At 38.5% G+C, this 21,605-nt stretch overlaps 1 protein-coding gene across 1 annotated transcript in view; it reads right to left on the bottom strand.

Annotated features, from left to right (window-relative positions):
• myo10l3 (myosin X, like 3) overlaps positions 1-20,610 on the bottom strand; it is a 101,108-nt gene extending 80,498 nt beyond the window's left edge. Inside the window, exon 1 of the mRNA XM_041262821.1 lies at positions 20,204-20,610. Coding sequence (XP_041118755.1) covers positions 20,204-20,224 — 21 coding nt within the window. The 5' untranslated portion in view covers positions 20,225-20,610. The remainder of the gene's footprint in view (positions 1-20,203) is intronic.
• Positions 20,611-21,605: the final 995 nt, after the last annotated feature.

The raw sequence follows: 21,605 nt of genomic DNA, 5'->3' as shown, positions 1-21,605 counted from the left end.
GAGTTAGACAAGACATGATCAAGACAACAGCACTGCCCCCCCCCCCCCCCCAACACACAGTGCAGTCCAGCCCCCCCAAAAAAGTTTGTTGTCACACAGTGCAGCCCACCCCCCCCCCCCCCAAAAAAAAAAAACACACACACAGACAGTGCAGGTCAGTACATGGAAGGGGAGGGGAGGGAAGGGAAGGGAAGGGCCTTCCCTTCCCCTCCTCCCCCCCCCCCTCCTCACTAGACCCTGGGACGGGCGACTGTTCCCTTTAGTACTGAGACAGTCCTTGGGTTTAATTGGAGCGCCTTTGTCTTATTCTTCGCCTAAAAAGCCAGCTGGGCAAAGGGGGTCGACTGAAGCGAACATCCCGGCTGTTCAAAACATTGTAACAGGTCAGCTAAAGGCACAAGGAGTATTGTCCTGAACACCCTTTTAAAATCTTGTAGTGTTACAGTACACACAGCATGGGATAATCTACAAAAGGCACATTAAGAGTTTAAACATACATTTTAATTATGTACATGCAAATTCCCATCTAACTGATCTTTGTCCACCTATGTATTAAGATCTAATTACTTGCCATAGAATTGCAGATGATTAATTCTGGCTAGATATACTATTAGGTTACTTACTTGCACTGAATGGCTTTAAGGCTACAGGTTAATTAAGTAATTACTAGTAATGAACATAGATATTGCTCCACATTGTAGATGAGGCCAACTGTATTCTAGCAAGGGAGCCTTGATGGGCCAAGCAGTAACATTTCCTAAATTCTGCTACATAGCTATAGTAACTAGCAAGTAATCTTCGTATGACCTTTAAATTAGGACTTCTAGTGTTTGGTTTTTATTTTCCATCTCTCTCCCTCCCTTTAAACATTAATTAAAAGTTGTTAAGCCTTAACTGAATACCAGATTGTTTAAATTAGCGACGCACTGCTAGAAACTAACGCAGAGGAAATTCATAAACTGAATTTGACGATTAGAGCCAGAATGAAATGCAGGTTCAAATAGAATCAGGTGAGATCAATGCACATCGTTTGTCAACTCAATCAAGACATGATGGTTAAAAAAAACAGCTGCCTTTGGCAATTAGTGTTTGATTAAGAAACTGAAAAAATCGGCTCAAAATATGTTTAAAGGGACATCACAAATAAAACCTGATAAACAGAAGCCCTACCTATGATCTATTAGTCAGGTGTTTAGGATTTATGAGACACTAATGACATAATCTTTTAGTAATTTGTTTACTAAAAGTACTTACTTGGAGACTATTGAACTATAAAATAAATTAGAAACAATTGTTGATCACATCTTCATAATTTTAAGAATAACCACGTTTGTTTAGACGATGTCTTTAAGCAGTTGTTTAAAACAAAGTTGTACATGTACAATGCCTTGAAAAAGTACCACCAGCATCTTTTGGCCCCGCACAGTTTATTAGATTATCATCAAAACACTTATGGTAAAACTAGCAAAAAGTTTCTACTATAAATGCTTGCAAAATTAATGCAGTATAACAAAATTGTAACAGATGACTGGGCCAAATTCAAGTGCAGCAACTATGACATCATTGGAACCCCTAAATGATATTACTGTGTTTAACATCTACAGTAACCTAGCTACCTATTCCTGTAAACTCAGGGTTTATAATGACAACATTTAAATATTTACATAAGTATAGCTATGGCCAAAAGTTTTGCATCATCTGGCATTTTTGGATTGAGACATTATAATTTCTTTTAATTTGTCAGTTTTTCATAAGTACATGAAACAACTATAAAGCAGTATGTAATTAAATACATTAAAAGTAAAATAATTCAGCAGGTTTCATTTGACTTTATGAAGCATATTAGTTCATTCTATTTGTCGATGCAAAACCTTTGGCCATAGATGTACACAAGAAAACCATCACCTTCTCAGGTACTGAATTGGTGGACGTGTTAGAAACGCTGATTACAACGCACTCAACAACACGTGGCTAATTAGTTCAGATGAATCGAAGCATTGCCAGTTCATTTGTTTTTGGATTCACTGGAAGCCGACATTTCATTTCAGCCTGCTGCTGGAGACAGATGGTGAGCATGGTAGTAAATTGTAGTAAATGCTGGGAAGCCTGGGAGATCTAAAAGATTACATACCTGGTTCTGAACCCTGCTCATTTGTTTGAGGATTGTTACATTGAATGACACTCGCATTAGGGAGCTTGGTAGGGAACCAGAAACATTTCACAGATTCCTGTAAAACAGGGTCTAAACATAACATAATAAGTTAATATGACTGCTGTGAAATCCCCAACTACCAATGGGGTGACTTTTAGTATGTGTAAACATTCCACTGTGAAGTTCCAGCGAAAAAACAGCAACACCACCCACTATTTTGACAGAAATGCTACAATTTGGCACATGTGTTCACATTACAAACAATCGTGACTAGTCATACTATTCATTCTCTTAAACTTGAAATAATAATCTGGCCAACAAAATGCCTCAACCCTATGTATCAGTCTCAAATCGTGGGGTAGAAGTGTCTGAATTTACCAATTCAGTGGGATTCCAACACAGTGGTTTCTTCACAAACACCAGCAGGGATTGTATTCATTAGCATAACAATGCAACAGTCACTGGGTCCCTTCCCCCTATTTTATTAAGAACGCTCTGCTCATTGTTGCCCCACACCAACGACCCAGGGATACTGTCTCAGCAGCTCACTCCCAAAGGTAGATATAATTAATGATATGCCTTCTACAGTATGTATGCTCCCATGCCCCCACCACTCCCTACCTAGAATACTAATTGTACAGCAATCTAAAAGCACTGGTGGAGCAGTCTTTGTCTACTCCAATCTCTCGTTTCTATATGCTTCTAGGGCTGCAGACATTAGGACTATTTGTATAAAACAAATAGCTCCATACACAAAAAGTAGCTTTGTAAAAGCATCTTAGCTTGAACATTTGAGAGGTGTTAGGACCAACTTCAGGTTCCTTGAAGCCCAAGCATTTCGATATAAACTTATTTAACCATAAACTGTGCAATTGTAATTCCCCATAATTAAAAGACCTCAATTCCAACAGCTACAGCAACACTGGGGTAGAACACTCTGCAGTTTAGTTATGCAAAATTACTACGAAAATTAACAGTATTAGAGAAAGCTGGCCTCGGTTTTCTCCCAGCAGTTAAGTATGCATGAATATCTGGGTCCACAGGCTTGTACAAGTGCTTGCAGTGCCTCTTCATTAACATGTAACATCATAATAAGTGCAAGGGAACCATCTCAGTAGGACAGCAGTATCATATTAGTGTCAGGACATGCTAAATCCTGAGAAACCCACATAATTACCTGTCAAACCCATAAGTCAACCTGTCTGTAGTGAAATCTTAATGCACAGGCACGCAGTAGATTTACCAGGTTAAAATCAGCTAGCTACAAAGGTTGCTCTTAGATGGTCCTACAAGTTATTTTCAGGGGATTGTAGGTCAGTTGGAATCATTAGACACTAGGGCAACAGTATGATAGGTCAGCCAAAGATTTAGGACCAATACACTGGTTACAGTGGCTAAATCTGGTAGGTATTGAGGTCCCAGTTATAAAAAGGCAACTTTTCAGTCCTCAGTTTAAACCCAAGGTAAACCAAATCGGTTTAGTGTTCTGCAGTATATTCATGAATTTAGTTATTAAATACATGAAAGTGATCAATTCAAAACTGGTTCTGGGAAACAGTCTACAACCTTCACAGACTGCATTACTGTATAAAGATGGCCTTCGCTTATTGAAACAGTTTCCTTATCTGGTAACACGCGGTTCTGAAGGCAATGAGCCGCCATTTAGCATCTGAAAAATTGCTAATGAATAAATGATGGGAAGGGCAGAGGAACAGAATTAGCTAATGGAAGCCGGGGTAGGAGGTGATATCTGTTTGCATGTTTGGACTGAGAGTAATGACGAGAGGGCAGAAGATGTAAAACATAACTCACTAAATTGGATAGACCCCAGGGACACACTAAACCTGTCTGATCTATACAGGGTACAGCCAGAGGGGCACATTTGAATATGTCACAACAGGGGAGGTTAAGTGATAGCGATGCTCTGGTAGGGTCCCAGCAATACCATCGGTGTGCACAGCAAAGAACCAGTCAAGTGGATGATTGTTATTGTCCTAACATGGAATCACATATCAGCATCCCTATTTGGATCAGCTTGTACAGTGGCTACAACTTGGTCTAATCTATTTCAATGTATTCCAATGCTGCTGCAGAACTTGTTCCCTTCCAAAACCATCTTCAATGACAATGCATTGGCACAAGGATAGCTATAGTGGTATAGTGGTGCCCAGTAGTAACATTTTCATATGTGATGTGAACGAAACACACTTTTAATCTATTGCACTACTACGATACCATACCAGACTTGCTGTGCAACTAAGTCATGTATCAAGGTTTATTTGGGTTGATGTGTCGTTATTATAACTGTATTCCAAAGGTAATTTTTCTGTAATGTATTTCTAATTAAATATATTTCATCAGCTGTAGTGATAATAAAATGGAAGGGAAAACTTCTCTGTATAGGTCTGCAAATAACAAGGTACAAGAAAATGGTATATAACCCAGTTACCCTCTAAATTGCCAGTCTGCACACTTATTTGATTTATCGTACCCAACCATACATTAAGCTGCAGCATTGCGATTCCACTTCATACAAGCAATACACATTGATTCAATATGAAACGCACATACAGCAGAGAATGGTTTGCTTGTCTAACCAAATACATTAAATCATTTAAAATCACATGTTTCATATAAGTGTACAGAACACCAGGACAATGAGACAGGGTCGGCATGGGTCAATGGGAACGTTAAATAGATCAAAGGGTTAATCAGCCTTACAAAGGAGCATATGGTCATTACAGCAGCCCTACCTCATCCCAGCCAGTAGTTCAGTTCCACAGCTTGAGGACTGGCTAATCTCTGGAGGACAACTTACTACTCTCCAGCATTTTCAATGTAATGAAACATCATTGCCAGGGGCCTGGCTTAGGATGCCTATCTGGATGTATCGTTTATTTGTTAACAATATCAAAAACACAAACCTTTTCAAATCAACATTAATAAAAGGAGATTGGTCCCAAGTCAAGTTTCCACAGAAAAACAGCAAATTGGAGAGTGTGAAAAGAATCCCTAGTAGGACTGCTTCTTTAGAAAGAGTGACAACTGTTTCTCTATTGGTTGCAAAAGGTTGCTACAGTATATGCTATTGGCAAACGCAACCTTACTGTGAAAGTCCACAGCTATCTGCAGAGCAAAAATGACAGGGTGGTCACTTCACCAGGTCAAGGTAATCAGAGTGTTGACAAGTAGGAAAAAGATCCTGGAAGCAGTTTGTGACCTACGCATCTACAGCTGTACCAGTGTGGAGTCCTAATGTAAAAGTAGTTGTCCGGTAGATACAAATACTGAATTACAAAATCGTATGGCCAAACTGGCAAGACAGTGGAGTCTCTGCCTGTGATAGAGAGCTGACTGGAGCTTCCAGGATGAGATATGATTGGGTTACAGATCCCCCAGAGGAGGAAGGAGAGAAAGGAAGCACGAGAAGATCAATACAAGCTGTATGCTCTATCATAGCATTCTAATGTATCCATCATTAACTCCCATCTCGCAGCTCCACCCTTAAGACCTGCAATGCGTACCAACCCGATTATTGACTGATCAAAGTGCTGTAGAACTGTATTAATGTTGATTGTTTTGTAATCACGACATTATATAATAATATTATATAATATATATTATATTGTATATATTCTATATATATAGCCCCGGAAATATATTATATATATATAAGTATATTTGATATATATATATACACACACACACACATACACACACATACATACACACACACATACACACACAAAAACTGCCTCAATGAGAACAATAACAAATAAACAAATCCAAACCTGTCACAGCCAATTCATTTAAAATTACCAGCGAATGAGAATAAAATAGAGTACCTCACTAGAAATACCAGTACCTTAAGAGTTACAGAACCTGCAGCTTTAACAAAAAAAACTTTGGCTTTATCCCACACTGTACCTATCCCGAAAAAATATTTTTAAACATAACCAATTGTTTTTAGGTTTCCTATTCACACGTTATTTCAGCTGGGGAATACATTTCTCACATTTTACTCAGGACTTTTGTCAGTAGAAAGAGGTTTTCTCTTATAAAAACACTGCAGTATATCCAGATCAGAGCCGGATTCATTTCCTCAGGTCACTGCTGCTTATTTTGCACATTTTGAACAGCCTGCAAGACTATGAGGAAATGTAGATTGTAAATGACTAGTGATGAATCAGTTAGATTCCTGGCATTTCCAATCAAGCTGGAGCCACTCCCATATGGGTGCCGGCTCAGTCTGTAATCTCCTATGTGGCGGTGCTAACTCAGTCATAAAAATGAGAAAGTAGCCAACATGAGTTTCAAAGTTACTGTGGTGGTGCAGTTTGGGTGAGCGGCTGCTGGGAATTTCCTTTTTTAGGAGACACTCACAGCACTGCCCTGTCAGTGATTGCTCACTCCAGTTACTAACCCGAGAGATTCTGGAAAAAGAAAGCACTTCCCTATAAGATAGGGAGGCCACTGTTAAGCCTGGGCTGCACCCAGATTTCAGTCAGCCACCTTAGGCATGCAAATCCCAGCGTCATTTCAGATCACATGTTATGCCTCCTGTATCAAACAACGTCTAAAGCCGCGCTAACCAAGGTTTTCAAAATACTTTGATTTTAAAACACAATTTTAAAGTGCTGCAATATCAGTCCTTAGGCCTTGCCCAGGACAGAGAGCCAACGTTTCCCTTTTGCTTCCCTCTCCCAGCATGCCCCCAGAGGATCAGGAGGCAGAAGCTCTCCTCAAGGGCTCACAAGCTTGCTAATCAATTGCAATCAATAAGGGATGCTAACCAAACCCCCCTAGGAGCAGTCTGCTCTCTGCACCCCTGCAACACAGGCAGCAGGGTCTCCAAAAAGAAGACGACACCAGCAGACACTGCCTAATCATTTGGTGACAGACAGATCTCCTTAGCATTGATGTGGTAATGTAAATTCTGTAAAAGCAATAGGGTGACACTGAGATTAGCTATCTATTGGACCAGGAATGGGACCCTGGAGGTGATGTGGGGCTGCTTATTGAAATGAGACTTCTATTAGCAATCTCTCTTCAGAAAGAAAACACGCCAGTTGCATACACACACCCACCACAACTGTATTCAGAATGTGATGCAGTAATGGCAATGGAAAAAATACTTAGCAAAATCATGCCTTTTAAATTTTGTAAAGGCAGCTACTTCCTATAAACGGTTTACAATAACACTCATTACATTGGTCAAACAATTTAACAAAAACACAATTTGGAACAAAAACATCCTTTGTTTAATTTTAGTTTTGTAGAACAGAGTTTGCCCATGTAATTTATAATCTCCTACTGTTGCATGTAGTAGAAGGGGAACGTATATTTTTGAGGATGTGAAAAACTATACAGCAAAATAACAGGGGAGTAAATATAATGTAGTTGTGCTAATGGAAAGTTTTTGTTTTGTTTTTTTTTAAACTCTTGTATCCTATCCAACACGCCCAAGATCTATCCTTGTTCCTCAGGTCAGTGTAGGAAGTTTCCCATTTCCCTGTCAAACAGATCTGAATCAATACTACATGTCCTGCACGGCTTTTCCAACTACACCAGTTACAAAGTCAGCTCCTCGCTCCCCCAGCAGAGCACTGCCATCCTGAGAGCAGCTGGCTGGCAGGGGCGGCGGCTCTGCCAGGCAGGAAGAGGGGCTGTGGATCCTGAGGAAGCCACTCGGACAAGCTTTAAGAGTTCAGGACACAGCGGCTGGGAACCCCAGCTCTCCTCACAGATGGACAAGGTGTCGCACAGAACTGAGGGATAAACCACCAGCACAGCAAGGGCTCCAAGACTCCACAGACAAGGATGGGGGGGTGGAAACTATGGAAGCAGCCTCCATCCAGCTCTTGCTCTTCCCTCTATAGCACCACAGTTTGGCAAAAAGAATATTTTAAGTATATAATAAGTTCTTGAAATATCCAACCTTTTCTGAGAAAAACGCATTTCAATTTCTTTTTTATTTTGTATTTATATAAGGTCTAGATCTGGCTTGGTACAATACAAAACTACTTAACTACAGAATATTACACTGTTATTAAAGAAGCCCGAAACAGTCTACAATATATTCATTTATATCAAAATGTATTTTCTAAAAATAAAAAAACACATTTAAGTAAGTGACTTATAAAGAACAAGGTCAGGTTAGAGCCGACAGAAATCTCTTTGATGGCACAAGTGAACCAGAGAGAAACCAATACAAACAAGACATTAGGAATCAAAACCAAAAACAAAATAATAATAATAATAATAATAATAATATATAATAATATGAAAAAAGCAAGCAGACATGTACCAGTAAAAACACTAATGCACAGATACCCAGACTCTGTGTCACATATAGATAATCTTTGACCTTTGTAAGAGTTAGGTTTCAGACTTCATATGAAACCTACAGCCGCCCTGATCTGTTATTGGAACAAGAGAAGACCGAGTTTTACAGCAGGCTAGTTTCACATTGCAGATGGAAAGGTAGCTCTATTGTAATGGCAACGCTAGAACTGCAATGAGATTAGCCAACCCTAGAGAGACAGGGCCCTTAGTGTTTTGGTATAGTTTTAGCTATACTGAATCAATGGGATTAGCTATCCCATACCGAGACTGGGCCTCTGGCAGTGACATGGTACAGTAACACTGATGGTAATACCACATCCTCAATGGGATTAAAAACCCCATACAGAGAAGGAAGGTCCAGCGTTGATTGGAAATGTACCCTATTATGCTGCAAGCACTTTTTTCCTCCTGACCAAAAGATGACAGAACAAAGACAAAGAACACCTGTAGTAGAGGTAAAAGTTGTATTTGTGAGACAAATCTTAACACTTCCTGTCGACCAAAGCACATCTAGAAGGTACAATAGATAACAATCATAAGTGAAGTGATGCACTTCATCAAGGAAGGAAGGCTGAGGTTTATAGCTCAGCTTTGACTCGTTATGTAGTGATGCTGCACAATGCATCCTCTTGCATGGTTACCTGCTCACAAAGCACCGTGCACTGATAAAGCATGCACTCTGGTATTTGTCCCAAGTTGTTCACCGAGGGTGGTAGTGGGAGAAGTTAACCGTTATACTCTGGTGTACCAGCTATAGCAGACATGTTATCTAAATCCAGAAGAACACATTAGTTAAGGAAAGTTCATACCCATACCAAGTTGTTTTTCAGTATCCTGTTGTACTGTGTGTCCTGCATGATTCTCTGTTGTTTCTGCTTAGTTCATTAGAAGTGCTGCTCAAGCTTTCTCCAATATGATCATATTAGAGAAAGCTTGTGCAACACTGATAAACTTCCCCACCTCACTTCCATATGAATCAGCCTCAAGGAGTCTTTTCTGCAGTCATTTTTGATGGAAAGTCAGAAAGCATGGAAAACAATGATCTAAGCAGAAACAATAGAACATGCCCAGCACACACATACAAGGATATTAACATAGGAAAGAAATTAAATAATTGGATAATGTAAATGATATACAGAATCAAAACACTAAATATGTTGAGGACTTCCTAAGATCCTAATTAACCCTAAAACAGTCCAATCTCAGCTTCCCAGTCCCCACATTTCCATTGGCTTGAATCTCTAGCTCAGTAGTTAAAGCAGACTTAACATAGATGCAGAAATTACATCTTGTCCTTGTACAAAACATTTGCTCCAATTATTCACATGCAGAGCAGGGGTGTTTTTATAACTAGGTCAAAACAACACGTTCTGCTTTTCGAGTCTCAAATGTCTGCATTGCGTCAATGTGACCAGTTTGCAAGGTGTTTAAACTGTTCTGGCAAGTTCCTCAAAGTCATGGGTACAAATCTGCTGCAAAGTCTGTTCTCCAGGAGGACCCACAGAGTCATCACATTTGAGACAATTCCATGGGACACATGACTGTGTGCAGTCTTGGGAATGACAACTTTGCATCTTCTGTAAACCTTATGTCAAAGTCTGAACAAATAAGGATTTCCGTTTACAAAAGTGACTAGCTTTGCAAGTGATAGCACATTTACAGTTGAAGATGTATTAAATATTGCATGCATTTCAATTGACTTTTTTTTTTTTTTTTTTTAAATCCAACACCTATATAATTAGCATCACAGAACCCTAACAAGCCTTCTCTAAAATATTTCGGCTCAGAAAACTACAAAACAGATATAAAAATATACAAGTTCTACATTGTCCTGTTTATAAGTAAAATAATTTAATGAGGAAAGGCAAACAGACCTTTTTTTTTTTTTTTTTTTTTAACAATATGTAAGGTATAGGTGAAATAAAAAAAACAGTTTTGATTCTTGCACTATGTAAATCTTAGCTGATGACACAATAAACCAAAGTGATCTTGTTAGCATCCAGGCTCTAACTTATGGAAACTACCTGCAAGGACTGCAATACAAATTACATAAATCAACAGCTGAGTCACTTCTGGCATTATAAAAAGTAGTTTTCACTCACAATATGACTAAATGTCTTGATCAGCATTTAGAGGGAAAATTATCTCTGAACCCAACAGCCTGTGTTTTCTATTTAACAATAATCTCTTCCCAGTGTCTCAAATTACATGGGCTGAAAAAATAAAATAAACACATCTTGTTGTGAAAATGGGCTGGCCCACCCTTGCATGCATTCTGCAATATATGAAAGCTGCAACATGTGCAGAATTAGCCGCTTCCTCACCGACTACTTCATACTCCTCCTAGTTCAGGCCCTGTCCCGCCTGCATGGCCATCCTCCCTGCCTTTGTACCAGTACTTGTATCAGCTTGCACTGAACTTCTCCATACCTTGCTGTATTCTACCACTGCTCTTAACTATAACTAATTTCTGTATCTTATACTTGATTTTACTCTTATAGCTATCCGTATTCACGTTTTTTGTAATTGCTCTTATTTGAAATCGTTCTCATCCATTTATCGTCTTTTTTACTATAAGTTAACTGCTCTTACTTAGTTGAACTCACTCTTAAATGTAATTACACATTGTATTCTTTATTTTGTTCCTATTTGAATTTTATCTTATTTTCTACTGATTTTATTGTACCTTATAACTGATTTTCTCTTATTTATAATATTATATTTTGTAACAATTGTAAGACGCCCTGGAGTCTAATAAATTAATTAATTAATGTAATAATAATAATAATAGGCCTATTTGAACCAGTTTAAAGTTCAAAGGCTGAACAATTCTAAAGGTATATAACAGTTAATTGTTCAGAGTACTTTCTTTGCTAGTTTTTTTTTTTTTTTATCAATGATATTGCTCTTTCAAAATACCTTCTAAAAAAGGATCTACAGGAGCAGTTTCAAAATGTTAAGTCCAGTTTTAAAAGTGTGTTGGCGAGGCCTTCAGTCATGTTATATCACTCTGTTGTATGCACAAAGCGGATCAGTGACAGTATTGCAGTACAAGAGCTAGGTAAATGTATTAAAGCCTTGGTATTCACATAAAGTCATCAAGACAGAGAATGGGAATGCAAAATTTATTTTCAGACCCTTACCTAAATTTGTTTTCTTTTAGTCTTCACTGGCAGCACTGAAAGCCAGCCCAGTGCACCACTTAATGGTTTTATGCTCTTAGATGTAGGTGGCCTTATCTGTTCACTACAGCAGTAAGCTATCAGTGTGTGTGTGTGTGTGTGTGTGTGTGTGTGTGTGTGTGGAGGGGGGGTTCCAATGCCAGGGCTCAGATCTTATCTGCAGAGAGACACAATGCTCTCTGCAGCAGCAGGGCAGCCCGCAGACCTGTATACACATATATTCACATACCGACCTACACAGAGTTCAGCATGGTATAGTTCAGTCATTTTTTGCCATCCTCCCAAACGTTGATGACTCACTGTTATGTAAAAATGTTGGAATTGCAGGTTAGTTTTTTTTTTCTTTTTTTTTTTTTTTTTTTTAAATGCATTCTTGAAATAAGGTCAGTTTCCCCTTTTAGGAAAGGCCGTGGAAAGGTTATTGTTAGCCTAGGCTATTATAAGGTTTTTGACTGGCAGTGCCAGGTTTAGTGAACTGTAAATTCATATCCCACATAACTGCTTCAGAAAGAATTCGTCAGTTCTGTGTTAAAACCATTCAAAGGGGGTCAGAATGTAAGCAGAAAGATGCACAATATGACTGAGTTAATTTCTAGTGCAGTGTTAACATTTATCATATTTAAAATTTAAAACACCCAAGTGAGCACTAATCTCAGTCAGTGGTCATATATGGTAACTCAAACCCTTTGGCCATTACATGTCTTCTGAAATCCTAAATAACATGTTAACAAAACATATGTATGTATGTCACAGACAGCCCCTTTTTAGTTAGTGCTACAAAAAGTTTGTGTTGCAAAGCTGGTCTGTTTCTATATAACGGAATGGCTTCAAATGTATGCAATGGAAACGGATAGGCTTTGTAGAAGCTGCTTTCATTGATTAAATGGAATTTTACAGACCTCTGCCTTTTACATTATGCAGTCATTTATTGCTTAAGATGCACCAAAACTCTGGTCATGCAGATCCATTACGTATATCTATGAGTATATATTAAACCTAATTAACCCCATTCACATAATTAGTAAGTATGAGGCCTGTCCCAACACCCTAGTTGTATTTCGCTAATCTTCTCCAATTAGGGATGACTGAGCAGCTGACATAACTAAACAAACAGACCAGCTTTACCAGTTAATTTGGTGTGAAAAGCACAATGTGTACAAAGTGTAATACAGCAAACAGCCAACATGTACCACTGAATATCTTCATTCTCTCACAAAATCATAAGTCAAAAGTTTAGTATCCAATATGGTTTTGTTAATATATTAGCCCTGTAAGTGTCTCCTGTAAAATGACCATTCTATGCCTATAACTCTATCTATCTATCTATATCTATATATGGTTATGCACACAATACAAAAGTACAACAACAGCGGTCAAACACTAAAACAACAAAGCAATTTGGCACATGAGCAGACATCATTTTCTTCCCGATTGTCTATTTTAGGTAAAGGTGGAAAGCGTCACAGGAACACCTCTTCTAATGTGATTGTTTTCCGTTTCCACAAAGACTATGTTAACAGGAAATGCATCGGTAGAGCAATGATTGCAGACTATCACCTTAAGAAAAGTATATAATAACAGAGGAAGCTGGGGGGAAATATCCAGCAAGAATTTGCCTTGAATTATTTTACACATTGTTATTGCAATGTACTGTGTAAGGGAACCGAGGAGGGGGAGCAGGGGAAATGCATTAAGAAGAATGGCAAAGGTGATGTATATACAAACACACACACACACACATACACACACATATATGCCATGCCTATAAGACCATGATTTGAAGATCATAGTGCTCTATTTACAAAACTTTAAAGGACCATTACAAAAGGAATGATTTTTGTAAGGATTCATTTTAGAAGAGAGAGAAAAAAAAACTCTAAACTTGAGTTAATAAAAACTAAAATATATATGTGTGTGTGTATATATATATATATATATATATATATATATATATATATATATATATATATATATATATATATATATATATATATATTGTATATATTTAATGGTGTACAAAGCCTGTGTTAGTTGCACCTGGGAAGTGGGCAGTATTTTGGTAGACTGACTGTAGTCTGCCATTGATTTGCAATATAATCCCTACTTTTGTTTTATGGTGTACGGCTAATGAAAGGCCTAAGGAATCAAGGCATTCGAAGGGTTAGGGGTTACTTCTAGGAATCAAATGGTTGGGAATTCTGCTGGATACAGAAAGGGTATTGCATGCAATTTGAAGCTCTGGGAGAAGTGTCAAGCATAGGAATCTTGTGAATGCTGCATGGGAAAAGTATATAGGTATCAAAAGAGAGATTTCACAGTTCAGAGAGAGCTGTTCTTTGTAGAATTCCAGAAGGAGCACGGATGGGAATCTTAAGTCAGTGGGGCCTGTTCTCTTCTGTCAAAATGTAAAAAATGCATCTTGGATTCAGCGACTGTGTTCCGTCAATCAAGCAACATTTTTTTTTTTTAAACAGGTCAGCTGCTTCAGAAAAAATGTCGGGTGTATAAAAATAACTTTGTATATCTGTCTAGCACGCAAAACCAAGAAAAAACAAACAAATATGTGAATGCAAATTGTTAAAAAGGCAGTAAAAAAAACAAAGAAAAAAACACAAAAAACTCTATTCTAAACAGCAACATCCTCTTGTTTATTGGAATGGATAAACACGGTTCATGGCCGCATACTGTATGTTCCAGATTGGCTGGATTTTCTATGTTATGCTTCAGCTAGATTTGTTTTCAAATGTGAACCTAATGTTTATAATGTTGAGCCTACGTGAATTATTATAACCTTAAACATCTTCACTGATTTATTATAAAAAGCAGTAACAAGGGAAGCTACCAATCACTATATATCAAAACTTATGCACAGCCAGGAATGTAGCAATATGTAGTCAACTTCAGTTTAGTGTCTTGTAGATCACAATGTACGTATGTTACATACATCTCAAAATTTAAGTAACATACCTCAAAATTATTGGAACTCTTGAATATGTTAGGATCCCAAGCCGATAATTAAACTTATCGACCTGGGGCTTTAGGATCTCAAGTCAAAGTGTGATTCCTCATTTGGGACTTGTGGTTCATTGAGGAATAACATCAAGTAAGGGTTCATGTTAGGCATATGGTTTGAGCATTATAATGATCCTTATGATACAAGATAACATGTTTACTTCTACACTTATCTCTCTGTGCAGGTGCAAGTGGGGGGGTGGGGGGGGGGTGGAAACACTTATAGTTAATTCTAGGTGCACAGGGAATTCTGGGCATCAGAGCTGTGCTGTTAATCTTACAGAATGTATATCATATCTTTTTCCAGACTCAGTATACAGCTATAAACTTGTTTGAGTGTTTTCCAATATGTTTGGAACCTTGAAGCATTGGGGGGAGATTTGGTAGAAATCAAACAGAATAAGAATAGATCCGGTCTCATATTTCTTTGAACAAGCCTTCAGCTCCAAATGAAGTGCTTACTGTATGAAGCAGGTTTGATTGATAGCACGAGTGTGTGAGAAACGCTGTAATTCCATCAAGAATCAGCCCCTGCTTAGGTAGGCTATTAGAGTTATCTCAGAAAAACACCTGCTTTAACAGCAAACATGCTAATGGGGGAGGAACCGCACACACAATAAAATATCAGCTGGACTCCTTTCTATATATTTCCATACCCTCCTGTCAAATGTCTGCCAGTCTATCAATACTTGATCAGCCATTTTACCATGTCAAATTCACAAGTCTGTGGCTTTGTACCTCCATCATCCTGTCAACAGCCCCATGGCCATCTCCCTTTTTTGTGCCAAAGCCCAGTATGATCAGTCATCGAATGGTCCCTAGCCTTCCAACAGTGGTTTCTGAATCAAGTAACTTTTACAAAAACTGAGCCCTATTCACAAAACTTTAAGGACTGTTTTTGACTGACTTTTTTTTCTGAAGCGTGTTAATAAAAACAGGAATCAACCTTCTCTAAAAAAAAAAAAAATTTTGAAAACTGCAAAACTGGGTTTTGGAGGAATGCTTATGCAATCGCTGGAAGGAGTCTCTGCCCATTAAACCATTCGGAGTGTGTCTGCTGCTTTGACTCAGAGAGGTCAGCCGGGGAGGCAGGATGAGGAGCAGGGAATGCAGGGAGAGGCAGCCTATTGGTTTTTCCAATACTTCCAAGCAATCTCCAGTGTCTTTAAAGCCAGTGACCTCTGCAGAAGTAATTTATACAGAGACTCTACTAGGTTAGGAGTCAGTCTGCTGTACATTCCGGTCTAACATGACACACAGATACATCCTCCTGTTGAAGCACACTACCAAGTTATACAACAGCATTCCAAAGTTTGTTTAAAAAGTACTAATTTTAATAGGACACATACTGGTACCAGACCAAAGGGCAGAAGGTTGATTAAAATAGTAGAATGCCATTAGTAACAAACTGCCTTCTGGGGTTATAACTCATGGTATATTTTCTATAAACTACAGTGTTTAACTGTTTTATTATCATGCCTACCTCAGATTGTAGCAAGAGTAGTTAGTTCTTGGGCATTTGCTTTTCATTATGATTTCTGTTACAAGAGGTCACCAAAACACCACTATGCAAGTTTGAGCTTTATTCTATTTGAGTGCACATTATGTCTTATGTGATCAGCTATATATTTTATAGCATGTGTCTATTACTATATTCCAGCTATTTTGTGAATTAAAGTATGGTCAACATTGAGTTCTTATGTAGTTTCTATGTTTTAGCTGAAATCCAAGCTGTATACCTAAACATAGTCCAAACGTTTAAGCAGCTGAGGACTGAGAAAGACGACACCTGCCATAACACTGTTGACAGGGTGCAGGCAACATTGTAGGAACATGACGAGTCTGCTAGTCGTTTCAATTGTTCTGGAAGGATACAGGACCATTCCTTAAAAATTACCACTTTGAATTACTTGTGGGAGATTGGGGGTCAGAATCTGCAGTAAAGTCTGTTCTTTAGAACAACCCAGAGCTTTCATTGCTTTGTAGAATGTTTCTTGTGAAACAGTAACAATTTGTGCAGTCTTGGAAACCACCTGCCAATGAAAATAACTTGCGATAGGGAGATGCAGCATTTCTGTAATACAGAACACATGATATTTGCATTTAAAAAAAAAAAAAAACTGACATTTCCATCAAAGTGTGTGTGGCATGGGTTTCTAATTCTTTGGCCCTCTTCATCCACTCCGGGATGAGAGATGATTTGTGCCATCTAGGTTAAAGGGTTTCCTAAATGTTGACTCAGCTGCTTTTTGTAACAAGTTGTCATTGTTTGATTTAAGGACTACGGACCAATAGCTAACCCCCATGATTTCTTTTCGCAGCATGCCTTTATTTCATAGTTACAAAGCGCCATCACCAAGGCGACAATTTTCAGACCTACAGCAAGGACTCCCTCTAGCGCTGATACTGGACATCACATTTAATCACGGTCCTGTCGTTCTGGTTTGAGGCGCTGTCCCAAGGTATTGGCGACACTGTTAGTACTCCTGAATTCACGGTCTGGCCTCAGATATCAAAATGAATTTGCTTTGTTTCTCCTCTGCAACAAGGATCGCCGGGTGCAGTTGACCTCTATGCCGGTTTGATTCACCGTAGTTTGAGGCTGCTAGACTAGATTTTCTATGCACTAGTAAAGAATCTGGGGGGTGAGGAGTTCAAAAAGGTTTTTAAAACCTTGTTCAGTTTAGGTTGATTTATTTTAATTTCTAGGCCCAATTGATCTCACACTAATTACAATCTAACAGAATTAGAAAACAAACACCCATCATTGAAAAAAAAAAAAAAGAAGCACAGGATAAGACAGCATACACACCCATTCCTCCCCTCCCCTGTGACATGCAAGTGCAGGTGAAGATTCTGTTCCTTTCTACTTACTTAAACGTCTACCAATGGAATCTACCCCCCAGCATGTAACTGGGAGAATGGAATCAACCAGTCACCCAGCACATATATCTAGACTCTTTATGAGAAGAAATACCCTTAATCTGGATGCTTGGGTTCAAATTTAGCTTGAAAGACTTTTTTGTACCACCTATTATCCCCATGTCACTTTCCTGTGTCGCAGGTCACATTGTCTAATTGTAGTTGGCCAAAGGGGGAACAGTGATAATGTTACTAGAGGTAATAAGTAAGAATACTAAGGGGTTTAAAGTACTTATCACTACCATTAGAAGACTGTTTTACACACTTCCATTCTCACATTGACTAAGCTGAAGCCCATTTATCCTTAAAACACCAATTTCAGTAGTTTGAAGATACACAGTTCTTGTCCCAGTTCTCTTCAAGGGGTCACAATACTGTGTTCTGTAGGCAGTACAGGACGTGAGAGTGAGGCACAGGTGGGGCCCTAATAGGTGCAGCACAGGAAGTGCACTGGGACAGGGATGTTTACCAAAATCAAAGAGAAACTAAAGTATGGTTTAAAAAAAAATAGAAAAAAAAGAAATAAAATAGGGACTTAAATCATGAGAGGTTAGAAATATTTTTTTGGTGTTCTCAAGTTTAGTCAATAGCAGTCTACTTCTCAAAAGCACAACGTGCAGCAATAACTTCAGAGGCCTGGACGGCAGTGGAGGGATGGCGCTAGGTTAGGTCGGATAACGGCAGTGAAAACGCTTTTGGTAAACACTTGCATGGCCAGCATGGTATCATATCTATCTGGAGGCAGTGCAATTAGTCCCTTACCTTTCAGAGGCACACTAGATATTAAAAGGAGAAAGATACATTTCTGTCCCATGAAAGATTGAATGACTAATAAACACTGCCAGCAGCTCATACAGTAACTTTAAACTTACCCCTTGAAGGCAACCTGGGCATAGTTTCACACTTTCATCTGACAGGTGACATTACTGCACACAAGACTAAAAGCTAAATGTTATAGTGGAGTGGAGATGTCATAAACCACAACAGTGGTTTACCTTCCCTGATTCCCATAAAGGAGGGAGGGAGGGAGAGCAAGAGAGAGAGAGCATGCAGGGGTTTGACAACAGAAGTAAAATCTACATAGTGTAGATAGATTAAAAGAGTGATAGTGAAATGGTTTGCAAAATGTATTTATATACTTTGTTATTTTATATGTCAAACAAATAAAAAAGTATATATATTACACCTTGCTTTGTTGGTGAGTCAAAAAAAAAAAGAGAAACATGCTTACATTGCAGTTTCACCAAATCCTTCTCTAAATATCACCTGCAAAATACAGCCAGCAATCAAAATGACAGCCTACTTACTGCATTGGTGTGACTGAAGAATGTACTACCCAGTCCCAATATAGATTATCACAGTGTCACCTTGGCTTCAGAATTGCATGGTATTGAATTTCTATTTATTAAGGTTTTACATTCTGGCAAACTACAGGCAAACAGACCAGCTGAATTTAGAGAGGATTTCTAATTCGGTGCAGAACATTAGACCTTTAATTCGAGGTTTTAGTAACCTTATTAGCTGTACGTCTAAGGTACACTAGAACTTGCCACTGCACTGCATAGAAAAAAACAACAAAACAAGAAAAACTTTGAAACTGTAGGTCAGAAACGCATTATCAATAGCTTATCTGAAAATGAGCCTACCGTGTCGAGCTTCTAAATAGATCACTAGATACAGTTTTGCGCTGGAACTACAACAGCAGTCTGAACTAATTCCATCCTCTAGTGTTCCACAACTACAGGTCATCGGGTAAGGTTTATTTTAGCATTGAAAATGGCCATTCATAATACTATAATATTTGGTCTGGGTTTCTATAGGTATTGTTTGGTTTTTGACGTGTCTTAACCTGATACCATTATTAATAAAAGAAAAGATAAAGACATTTAAAAAATGTCATGTGAACCGGTTAATTTAAGTGAAGAAAGATGTCGTTATCTGTAGGCCTCTGCTATAGGATATTCGTTTTATCTGACAATACTTAAGTAATTCAGACGCCACAATCACCGAGGTGCTGTGAAGAAACCCTGGTTTATTTCACCCTTCCAATGCTTGCGATAGGAGTGCGCTGCTCACGACTCGAGCTGCATGCTGCATGCTGTATCCTGTATCTGCTGGACCACCTTATCACTTAACGGTATTTTCTGGTGTGTTATGTGAGTAATGCGCGTAGTATACCGCAGGTGTGTCTCACACCCCTCGGTCTGCATGCCAACTTAATGACTTGCTCTAGACTGCCGTCTGGATAATGTCATAACTTGATTTAATGCCCACGTCATGTTTTATTGCAATGCTCCAGTGCCACATTTTGAATATGATACAAATTTAGGTCACCATTAAAAGCAAAAAACCTCTAAGCTAGAAATTAACTCTATAGACGTCAGACTCTAATGACATCATTGAACTGTAGTTGTCTTGTCTTGCACTGCATTTTAAGTTATGTGCCTATGCACGTATTCTTAAACGCAATTCTGCGCTGATAAGACATGACCACCTATTACCCAGAACGTTATGTCAAGTTTAACCCTCAAAAACTTAGAGCTCGCCACCGGAACTAGACACAGACACATATTATTTTGCGCTCACGTACCTCAGCAAAGAAGTTATCCATTTCCCAAAAAAAAGACTGTTCTGCAAGCTCGTTATTAGTAGATTTCAATACAAATGCATGGAGTCACAAACGGGAATGGGAGCCGTTCGTCCCGTTCATGCGGGCTTCCCATTCAGAGACCAGTAAGCGAAGGAGAGGTCCCATACACAGATCTCCCCGATTGAAGAGATAAAAAAAAATAACAAACAAAGCAAAACAACAATTTTTGTCGTCTCCACCGGCCACCAAACCGTCTGTGACACTGCGTATCCGTGCAGATGTTCAGCGTTTGTAGATGTGACCCTATTTAGTCCTTTGTGGTCCTCCAAAGGTAGACCAATGTAATGCTGTAAAACGCCGGTCGCAACCTCCCAACTCTGTCTCCCTATAGCGTGCAGCACTGTAAACTGCCGGCAATGAATGAATCCAGCTGACTGTGGGATTTAATTCGGGAAGGCGGGGCATGCACTCCAAGGCCCCGCCCCTTCCCTTATATAAAATTATGAACACCCTGTATTTCTTGGTCTCTGTTATTATTATATACTGTACTGATTTTATTCTTTAATGCAATTCTTCTTCTTCTTCTTCTTCTTCTTCTTCTTCTTCTTCTTTCTTCTTCTTCTTCTTCTTCTATATTATTATTATTATTATTATTATTATTATTATTATTATTATTATTATTATTATTATTATTATTACAATATTAAGTATTATATAGTACCACAGTAGTGCAATGTATATTTATTGTTTATTTCTGGTTTAAATATTTACATTTTTACATTAAACCATTTTGAGTGAATATTACCTACATCGCAGCAGGTGATTAGGTAACACAAATTAATTAAAACAAATTGTGTGTTGTGTTTAAAATACAAATATACATAGATTGAAGTAAAATAATAATTAAAAAAAATCTGAAAATAGGTCATGTTAATGGTGCTAGTGAGAAAGAAATGGATTTGAAATCTGTAGTTATCACTTCTTTAGTGAAAGGTTACTTTGAACCTTACAGAAAACACTACATTTTAATAATTAAACAAAAAATAAATAAATAAATACACACACACACAAAACTATTAAACTGGGGAATATCTGCACTCAATATTGACAGTCCCAGCTCGGTAGAAGCCAGATTCTGAATCCTTACGACAGGGCAATTGCTGTTCAGAAGGACTGATGATTCAGGTGACGGATTGGAATTGACTAGGAGCCCTTGCTGATGGTTCCTGCTGTTAAATCAGGGGGCACTTGTGGTCTGATGGCTCTGGAATCTGCCACTGGCAAAAGGAGTCGGCAGGAGCCTAGGACAGCAAGCACCAGACTGGGCATTACCCACCCTGGGCTGTAGAGATGAGCTTGTCCTGAAGGGGCTTTGACCTACTTATTATACAAAGTCAGCAAA

The sequence above is a fragment of the Polyodon spathula genome, chromosome 11, assembly GCF_017654505.1.
Source record: "Polyodon spathula isolate WHYD16114869_AA chromosome 11, ASM1765450v1, whole genome shotgun sequence".
Lineage (NCBI taxonomy): Eukaryota > Metazoa > Chordata > Actinopteri > Acipenseriformes > Polyodontidae > Polyodon > Polyodon spathula.
The sequence above is the reverse complement of the archived record's forward strand: the minus strand, read 5'-3'. Positions and strand labels throughout refer to the sequence as shown.